This window comes from Myotis brandtii, unplaced genomic scaffold (assembly GCF_000412655.1).
Source record: "Myotis brandtii unplaced genomic scaffold, ASM41265v1 scaffold626, whole genome shotgun sequence".
Taxonomy (NCBI): Eukaryota; Metazoa; Chordata; class Mammalia; order Chiroptera; family Vespertilionidae; genus Myotis; species Myotis brandtii.
The window spans coordinates 143,320-153,561 of NW_005370394.1; the positions used below are offsets into that span (position 1 = coordinate 143,320).

Below are 10,242 nucleotides of genomic sequence, written 5' to 3' on the forward strand. Positions count from 1 at the left end.
CAACCTGGGCATGTGCCCTGACCGGAATTGAACTGGCCAGGATGCCTAGCACTATATTAAATGCTTAGGATATATTAGTGTCCAAAACAAATACAAGTTTCCAGTGGCAGCCTAGCCAGCAAGTTTTAATTAGAGGCTGCTTCGCAACAACCTGTACATAAGCCATGTCTTTGGTAGAGTTCTTGTGGAAGCTGCTCAATGAATGGGATTAAATGCATGTGACAGTTGCATCCTGCTTTCAAAATGTTTTACACTGTACACTCCCTGTAGTCAAGTTTCATTTTGTGGGAACCAGGTTTATAATAACAAGGCCCCCAAACGACAGAAACACTGACAATACCCACCTGCCATACACACACAAGTCCTCTTCTAACGTAGGAAAGTAATTTGGATCTAAGATGAGGTATCCAAGCCCATAGGATTTATCTTTTTTTCGATCAATCCTTTTGCATTTTGATTTGGGAAGTTTCTATTGACAAATCTTCAAGCTCACGGGTTCTTTCCTCAGGGGTACCCAGTCTACGAATAGGCTAATATCAAAGGCATTCATCAGTTGCTAAGTGTTTTTGATTCCTAGAGTTTCTTTTGGGTTCTTTCTTAGAGTGTCCATCCCTCTGCTTACATTACCTATCCGTTCTTGCATGCTGTCCACATTTTCCATCAGCACTCTGCAGAAATTAATCACAGTTATTTTAAATTCCTGTTTAATAGTCAACAAATTTGTGTCAAAGCTGAGTGTCGTTCGATGCTTACTTTGTCTTTCAGACTGTGTTTTTCCTTGCCTTTTAGCAACTTGCCTTGCGTCTTGCAGTCTTTTTGTTGAGAGCTGGGCCTGGTATATTAGGTAACAGGAACAGAGGAGGATAAGGCTTTAGTGAAGTGTAAGGTTTTTGATAATATTGCTGGAGGTTGGGCTGTGTTGAATGTTTGCTGTACCTGTAGGTGCCAGAGGCTTCACATTCCTCTGGTGTTTTGTTTTTGTCTCCTGTGGTCCGTGGATTTCCCTAAGAATTTCTCCTTAGGTAGTGTATGTCTTGCAGCAGGCCCCGCTGTAATCCGCTGTTATTACACGGGAGCACTGTGGGTGTGGTGGTGAAACGTGGAAGAGGGAAAGCTTTTACAATTTTATGATTGAAACTTTATCTGCAGGGCTGTGATCTTCACAGGTGTTTCGTAGCTTCTTTCTCTCCATGTAGGTGAGGCAGGGAGGCCGGAGGAGTGTCCCAGGTGGGGTGAGGCTGCGGTAAAATAGTGTCCTCTGGACAGTAGGCCTTTACGATGGAGAAGGTGCTGGACATATTTCACCATGATTCTTCTCATCCCAGAGGAGATCTTCCTTGGCTTTTCACGGTGAGAACCTGCTGGGATTCCTGGAGGCGAAACCCTTGGAAGTTCGGGGCCTCCCTAACACTGCAGGCCCTGTGGGTTCACTCAGGCTAATCCGCGCTTAGCCTTTATCATCCCATCAAAAGTGCCGCTTACGTGTTACGAGTTTAGGGCTCGGTGGCTTCTGCTCCAGGTAATTAGGTCTCTCCAGATCGCTGGGTGGTGGGCGGCCCTGTGACCTTGGTTCTGTAATTAGTCCAAGAAAAAGAATCAGTGTTTAGTTTATTCAGCTTTTCCTGGGAAGAATGAAGACCATGACTTCCAAGCTTTTGATATTTTGCTGCTGAAACTGAAGTCTTTTTTGTTATTAATCTTTAAGCAGAGATAGTGCTACACAAGGTGGACTCTAAGTTAGACAACACAAACTAAGTCAGGTTCTTGCACCTACTACCTTAATTATTTTTTTGAGATTTCATATTTGTCTAAAAATGTCATCTCAAAAATCAATATTTGACTAATTTCTCTGACCCGTTCCTGTCCTTAAGTTCTTTCATTTAAAATGGACTTTTCATTTAACCGGCTGATGAAATACACCAGACCTACATCCTGTGATCATCTTTATTTTCTCTCATTGGTACCAGAACCATGTATTACCTAGCAGAATAATATCCATGTGCTTCATACATTATATTCCCAAACTTCCGTATTTGTGCGTGCGTGCATGTGTGCGCGCGTGTGTGTGAAGGGCGTGTGTGTGCGTGTATGTGTGTGAGAAGGGCTGTGTGCGTGCGTGTGTGAAGGGTGTGTGTGTGCGCGCGTGTATGTGCGTGTGTGAAGGGCGTGTGTGTATGTGTGTGCGCGCGCATGAGTGTTGTGTGTGTGTGTGTGTGTGTGTGTGTGTGTGTGTGGAGGGGCAGGGGCTGAGAAGCCACTCCCGGCGCCTCACCATTTCCCAGCCAGGCCCACGGGACAGGGCCTCCCACTGCTGAGGACAAAACAGTGCAGACTCGGGCGCGATAGGCCTGAGGGCACAGATGGTCCGCGCGTGGACAGTGACCACAGCCGCAGCTCCTAGAGAGGGTTCTGCGCGTTTCTATGGAAACAGTTTCCTCGGTTTGGCTCCCAACCACCAGAGTTTACCAGCTGAGGGAAGCGAGCTCCGGAACAGACCGCAGGGGGCTGACTGCGCCAGGACACGGACCTGAACTTCCCGCCCGCTTCCTTAGGACCTATAGAGCCACCTCCCAAGAACCTCACAGCTGATTGGGTCTTACTTGTCCAATGGGAGGCCGCGCCTTGGTCAGGTTGGGCCGTTGCGGGGGAAACCACGTAAACACCAGAGAGCACAGCGGGTGTTTGCGTTTGCTGGAGGAGGTGGTGGTTCCCTGAATCCAGGGATTTTCGTCCGCCAAGATGGTGAGCGGGTAGGGCCGGTGGGGAGGTCTCGAAACTACTTGTTTATTTGTTGATTGAGTTGTCGTTTAGAGCTTGCCTGCTTCTGAAAAAGGGTTTGAAATGCCCAGCCTGAGAATTAGTGGGAAAGTGGCATTTGCGTTCAGGTGCGCGGTAGCTTCCAGCTTATGTTGCACTTTCCTGACACTATTAGACCTGCCCCGTATAAATCTTATTTCCCATATAAGTAGCAGTGGGTTGACCTATTAAATCTGTATTAGGGACACCTGCAGGCATGAGAACAGCGCTTTATGGCCAAGCTGGGGGAGGGGACGAGGTCGAGAGGGGGGAAGGGAAGGAGGACGAGGAGAGGAAGAATTCCCTGCGAAGTGGTAAAGAGCTGGGTGTACAGAGCTCAACCGCAGGTCTTTGAATCCTAGTACAGCTATTAACTGAAGAACCTTGTAAAGTTGCTTTTACTTTTGACCCCTCATCTATAAACTGGGGAATAATAGTACCTGCTTCTTTGATAGATTTATAGCACATTTACGCTTTTATTATTTCTCTGAATTTAAGAAGGAAGCCAAAGCCCCCCCCCTTTTTTTATTATTACTGTTACCTATCTTTGTATCATTTGTTCCTGAGGCTTACATAAATATATTTTAAAAAATTAGATTTTGCAACACCAAAATATACATACTTTTATATATTTTTTAAAAGCCTATTTTTGTATTATAGGCTTCCAAAGGGAGAACTTTGAGCTTCAATGAAAGGCACCAGCAATTAGTAGATAGAAACTACCACAAAATGTTGCACATCAAGGCTCTAAATAAGATAGAGTCTCAAATCAGGGACCAAATTGTGCGGAATGAAAATGATGATCGAGCTGATCGCAAGAGATTCCTCAGGTTATTACAGGATGAACAATTTGAGTTGGATATGGAAGAGGCCATTCAAAAGGTAAATTTTATTATTCTGACATCATTTTTCCCCCCTTCGTTTTCTCCTTGGAAATGATGAAAGCTAACCGCTCATACTGGAATTGAGTAGATAGACAACAGCATCAGGCATAGGATGCCTCAATGTAAGTCAGCCCAGTGTATTGGTTCAGAGCTGGGTTTTTGGGGCTAGACTATGTGTCTTTGAATCCTAGGACTCCTGTATATTAGTTGTGGAAACTTGGGTGGGTTGCTTTTAATTTTTATGCCTCATTTACAAAATGGGAATAATAATAGTACCTACTTTGAATGATAGTTTTAATGATTAATGAGTTAATACATGCAAAGCCCTTGTGATAGTGCCTGGAACAAAGTTAGCACTCAGGTGTTTTTTTCTTTTTTTCATAAATATGATATCCATAATTACTAATGTCCATAGTTTTGTTCACATAAGTACAATTCTGTTGCTTTCCATAAAATTATAGAGACAAACATTTAATACCTTTTCAATTTACTGAGATTAAACCTGTACTATTAAGAGGCAGAAAATGAACACTTACATATTAGGTATGAATTTACTTGTATTTTTAAATACTGCCTTGAAAAATTTAGGTACAATTTATATCTCCTAAAATATGGAGATAATTTTTCAGTGGAAATTTCTAAATATTTAAAGGGATGAGGGTGGTAGAAAAAGGGAAGCCAATAAGAAAAGAAATGAGTTCTCATAAATGTGAAAAAAGTATCCTGATATTTCAGTGTTTTTTGAGTGCCTATTTTATGTTCAACATTTTGTAGGACATTATGGGAAGTGGCGAAAGCAAGCTTTTTAAAAAAAAATGAAAAGTAGTAACCATCTCTCTAAGTTCCAAATTCCAGAAACTTAGACATGATTTTTTTTAACCCTGAGCAAGATCTCTGGGTTTAGATTTTTTTCTTATTCTTTTTATTCTTATTTTTCTTTAAAGATAATCCCAAATATCCTATCAACTATCTCTTGCATACTTCAGTAGGCATTTTATAGAATATTTTCTTACATAATGCCACTATCTTCACCCAGTAGAATTATCAATAACTTCCAGGTATCATTTCATAAGCAGATTTCTGTGATTATGTCAGGAATCTGCTTTTTCAGTTGGTTTGTTTTAATTAGGATCTAAACAAGGTTCATGCAGTATATTTGGCTGTTTGGTCCCTCTTAATCTAAGACAGCGCTTCCATCATCCTTAATTTTTTGTTGTTGGTTAATTCTCACTGGAAGATATTTTTCCCATTGACTTTTTAAGAGAGAGTGGAAGGGAGGGAGGGAGGGAGAGAGAGAGGAGGAGAGAGACATGACCTGTGGCCTCCAGCACACTCTGACCAGGGCAGGAAGCAAACCCCCAATCCAGGTACTTGTCTTTGACGCCGAATCACAAGACGCACTAACCAGGGCTCCTTAATTTTTTTAACTTCATGTTTCTCGATTGTTATTAACTAGGCCAGTTGTTGTATACAATATCCCACATTCTGAATTTATCATCTGTTTACTTCCTCTTTGTTGTTTTTAATTTGTACTTTTATCTATATATATAAAAGGCTAAGCGACCAGCTGACTGGCCGGTAGCTATAATGTGCACTGACCACCAAGGGGCAGAAACTCAAAGCAGAAGCTGCCGAGCGACAGCAGCTTTGCAGAATGTCCTCTCCCACTCCGGGACTCCTCGGGGGTTGTCGGATTGCCAGTTTTGGCCCGATCCCCACAGGCCAGGCCGAGGGACCCCACCTGCTGGAGGAACCCCGCTCACTCCACATACACCCTTTGAACCCCGGCACTGCCCCAGGTGCTGTCAGCCAGGGAGGGACTGCCGGAAGTTGGCTCCAGGGCATGTCTGGCCAGTCTCGCCCAGTACCGCCCCACCGGCCACCTTCTAATTAATTTACTTTCAATGTGCACGGGCCTCTAGTCTTTTATATTTTCTCTAAATGGAAGTTAGCTTTAGAGGCATGATTAGATCTGTATACAACTCTTCGGCAATTACTCCATAGATGATGCTCTCCTTGACATTGTATCCCATCAGCAGGCACATGACTGGTTGTTTCATTTTCAGTGATGCTAATGTTGATCAGTGGGTTTAATGAGACAGCCTGGTCCCTCCACTGTAAAGATCCCCATTAAACTTTCATCTATGGTTTTACCAATGAATCTTTTTTTTCATTAGGGGGTTGCAAAACACTGATTTCTGATTTTGTTATTCTTGTCACATTTAGCTAAAATTCCTCGTAAAGAAATTTCCCTCATCAGCTAGGTTATTTGGTGCCCTAAAATACATTCTGGAAATGGAGATAGTTAAAATCAGAGAATAGAACTGGTGCCTGAGCCACTTCCATTGGTGTCTGCCTGTGTTGTTTTTTAAATTTTGCTTTTTTTTAGTTTTTGACTTTTTCTCTTTTTAAAATTATCTTTATCTTGATGGGGTCTTTATAATGGCTTTGAAGGAAAAAGTGTATATGTGGGGGTGACTTGCAGAATAAAAGACTCAAGAGAAATAATAACAAGATGCAATATATGGACCTTGTTTGGATTTTCATTTGAACAAACCAAAAAAAAAAAAAAAATCTTTGAAACAATTAGGGAAACCTGAATATACACAAGGTATTAGACCTTACTAAGGAATTACTGTTAATTTTTTTACACATGTTAATTGTTATATAGGAAGAAATTCTTATTAGATAGAGATCACTACTCAGTTATATACATGGTAATAACATATCTAGGATTTGTTTTAAAATACACCAGGAAAAAAAAAAACAAAGAAAAATGTAAGAGTGACATGGAAGAGTAGAGAAAAAAGGTTAGTAAAATATTGCTAATCATTGAAGATGAATGATGACTGCCTGAGGGTGTATTTTAATATTTTTCTTACTATTGGTGATGTTTGAAATTTTCCATGATAAAGTATTTGGACAATTATTTATTTAGATAATAGTTGGTACTTTAAAATAAAACATAAATAATTGTTGCTCTGAAGGCACTTGCAGTTTTCTGTTATAAACAAGTAAATTCAGCCTTCATGAAAAAAATCTGATTCTGGAAGATAAATAACTAAAGTTATGTGCTTTGTTTTGTTTTGTTTTTATTCAGGCAGAAGAAAACAAAAGATTGAGGGAACTCCAGTTTGAACAAGAAGAAAAATTGGCTGTGGAACTGGCAAAACTAAAACACGAAAGTCTGAAGGATGAAAAGATGAGGCAACAAGTAAAAGAAAACAGGTATCTTGGTTTCTATAAATTTCATGTAGTTAGTCTTTCTCTGTAAACTTTTATGTAATGCTTAGTACCTGAGAGTGAAATTTATTTCTTTATATCATTGCAGTTAGTTAACATTTTGCCTGGAAATACTTACTGCTTTATATCCTATATATATTCATTTGAGAAAAGAAGCTGTATTCCTAGAAGTAAAGTGTTAATATTTAAGGTGGGGAAAAAATCAATTCCCTCTGCTCTTTCCTCTAAACCTAATTTTTTAAATGACCTATTATAAAAAAAAAAATAGACTCATGGAATCCTACTCTTAAGAGAACTTTGGGTGATACCTCATTTAATTTTATACTCCTATATAAACTTCCTACAGGATTTCTGGAAAGCAGTTGGTCATTTGTGATCAACACCTCTAGTGACTGTGATAGGAGCTTAATTTTTCATTCAGCCCTAACTTTGAATAACCTTTTCCCCTTGCTGTCTCAAAGTTGATTTCCCTGTAACTTTCATGTGCTTACCTCAGTTTTGCTATCTGATGGGGGAGGAAATTAGTTTTTCTTGAGGACATCCTTTCATATTTATGAAGCCACTAAATGTTTTCTTCTGTAAGCTAGATATCCTTCATTCCTTCATTTGTTCACCTTCTAAGTTCTCTTCTGTAAATCTAATTTAGATTATTGGTATTTCTTAACAAAATATTGCCACCACAATTTCTTTCTTGGTATCATTGCACTTTCTCCAGGGTACTGGGTAGTACCCCTAATAGTGGGATTGTTAACCACATTGTTCTAGAACAGTGATGGCGAACCTAAGACACGCGTGTCAGAGGTGACATGCGAACTCATTTTTTTGGTTGATTTTTTTTTTTGTTAAATGGCATTTAAATATATAAAATAAATATCAAAAATATAAGTCTTTGTTTTACTATGGTTGCAAATATCAAAAAATTTCTATATGTGACACGGTACCAGAGTTAAGTTAGGGTTTTTCAAAATGCTGACACGCCGAGCTCAAAAGGTTCGCCATCACTGTTCTAGATTATGTTTCTTGTTTAAGATTGAGTTGCTTTTTAGGGGTATCCATGTCACCCTTTTGATTAAAACTCGGGGCTAACTAAATGCCCATGTACTTATATAGTTGAATATATTGGAAATGTACTTTGATAATTGTTGCATTTTATCTTAACTGAGAGGGTTTCTGTAGAATATGATAGGTCCCATGAATGAGTTTCAGGGGTTTTGAACCTCATTAAAATTATATGTTTGGCAAATAAACCCATGTATATATTTTTTTAGGTCCACAACTTTAAAATTCTCTAAGGGGTTATTATTAAAAAATGATTTAAAATTACTGCTAATGTCTCCATATTGTTCTAGTCTGAAACTATCTTTTTGTACCTTAATTCTGAAATCATGATAAACTATCACTCATGGTTTTCTATTATGTGACATGTCTTGTCTAATTTACTGATAAAAGATTTAAAGAGAGGAACTTCCCACGTCTAGCAATTGTAGACGAGGTGATGCAGATAAATGCTCCCTCTGAGAAGAGACTGTCTGGAGAAAGTGTAACAGTGAGATCTGGAGAGGAAGGAAACCAGAATGGTGAGCTGGGAGTTTGTAACCTGCTGATTCCAAAACTATGGGTGAGAGTTAAATGAAGCAGAGCTTGGCTAATAAGCAGATGGCCAGGTGTTTGACATCATTCTACAAGTTGTATGTTTCAGATTTGTGCACTCTAGTGTATGTCTTACTTCAATAATAAGAATTCAATTAGATGTTATTTGATTGAAACAGATGAAGAGATAAAGTGTTAGCAGGTTAGTGGAAAATATCTAGAATATAAAGCACAGAGAGAAAAAGGATAGAAAAATATACTACAGAACTTCAAAGAGATATGGGATATAGTGAAAAGTTCTCACAGATGTATAATTTTAGTCCTGGTAGAAGACATGAAAGAGGAGGATGCAGAACAGTATTTGAAGAGGTAGTGCCCAAGGATTTCCAAAAATGATAAAAGACATAAAGCCACAGGTTAAAATTCAGTCTATCTATATAAAACCCTATTTTGCAAATTGACCGAACAGTGGAACAACTGGTGGAACGACTAGTTGCTATGATACACACTGACCACCAGGGGGAAGATGTTTAACATAGGAGCTGCCCCCAGCCCGCAGGCCCCAACCACTGACCACCAGGGGACAGACGCTCAATGCAGGAGCTGCCCCAGCCCACAGGCCCCAGGCCAGCCAAGGAAGGTGCCAGCAGAGGCCCCCTGATCACCCCACCAGTCACCCCACAGATTGGCCCTGATCGCCAGCCAGGCCTAGGGACCTTACCCATGCACGAATTTCATGCACCAGCCCTTTAGTATATAATGAAAACTACACTCATATTCATCATTGTCAAACTTTTGAAATCCAACAGTAGAGAAAACAAAAATAACAAAAGTAGCCACACAAGAAAGATTTCAAAGGAGCAACAATAAAAAGTATGACTGAATTTTTAGCAGCAACAGTAGAAACTGGAAGACAGTGCATTTAAAGGGATGAAAGAAAATAATAGTCCATCTAAAATTCTATACCTTGTGAAAAATTTCTTCTGATTTAAGTCAAAAGTAATTCAGTTGAGCATTCTTTCAAATAGAGTAAGCTGCCTCTCGATGCAAAACTACTAAGAATGTCTTATTTTGTGCATAAGCCATGGTAAAATTTTGACTGACATGCAGAAATAGACCATTTTCCTAATGAATATGTTCACTTGCAAACTGGCAAGTCTAAGAAAATGTTTGCTGTGGTATTTAAAATGTATCCAAAATAACCCAAAGTTACCTATGTTAAGATTCAGCTGCTTACATTTAAAATAAATTAATTTTTTAAATGCAGAGTAAATTTTTAAAAATAATTGAAATTTATTTAGAAAATAAGTTCAGAATTCATGAGACTTTTATTTGATTTTGAACATGTCATTTTTTTATCCAAGAAAATATTTATAAGACAATTTATTTTATCATTTATTTATCTATCTATCTATTTATTTATTTATTATTGTCTAAAGTTTTACATATGTCTCCTTTTTTCCCAGTTGACCCCCTCCTCCACCCCTTCCCAGCCCGGGCAAGCCCCCATCGCCCCAGTGTCTGTGTCCATTGGTTATGCTAATATACATGCATATAAGTCCTTTGGTTTCTCTCTAACTGCCCCCCCCCACCTACCATTTGTCTCTAGATCGATCTATTCTTGTTCATCAAATTATGTTGATCATTATATCCCACATATGAGTGAGATCATGTGATATTTATCTTTCTCTGACTGGCTTATTTCGCTTAGCATAATGCTCTCCAGTTC

The 10,242-nt window shown here is 39.3% G+C and overlaps 1 protein-coding gene across 2 annotated transcripts in view; it reads left to right on the forward strand.

Annotated features, from left to right (window-relative positions):
• Nucleotides 1-2,649: 2,649 nt before the first annotated feature.
• MNS1 (meiosis-specific nuclear structural 1) overlaps nt 2,650-10,242 on the forward strand; it is a 25,667-nt gene continuing 18,074 nt past the window's right edge. The window contains exons 1-3 of one of the 2 annotated variants that reach the window (XM_005880109.2): nt 2,650-2,742; nt 3,457-3,678; nt 6,781-6,908. In XM_005880109.2, coding sequence (XP_005880171.1) covers nt 2,740-2,742; nt 3,457-3,678; nt 6,781-6,908 — 353 coding nt within the window. In that variant the 5' untranslated portion in view covers nt 2,650-2,739. Of the gene's footprint in view, nt 2,743-2,780; nt 2,886-3,456; nt 3,679-6,780; nt 6,909-10,242 lie in introns of those variants that run through there. The other variant, XM_014528237.1, reaches the window with a different exon arrangement.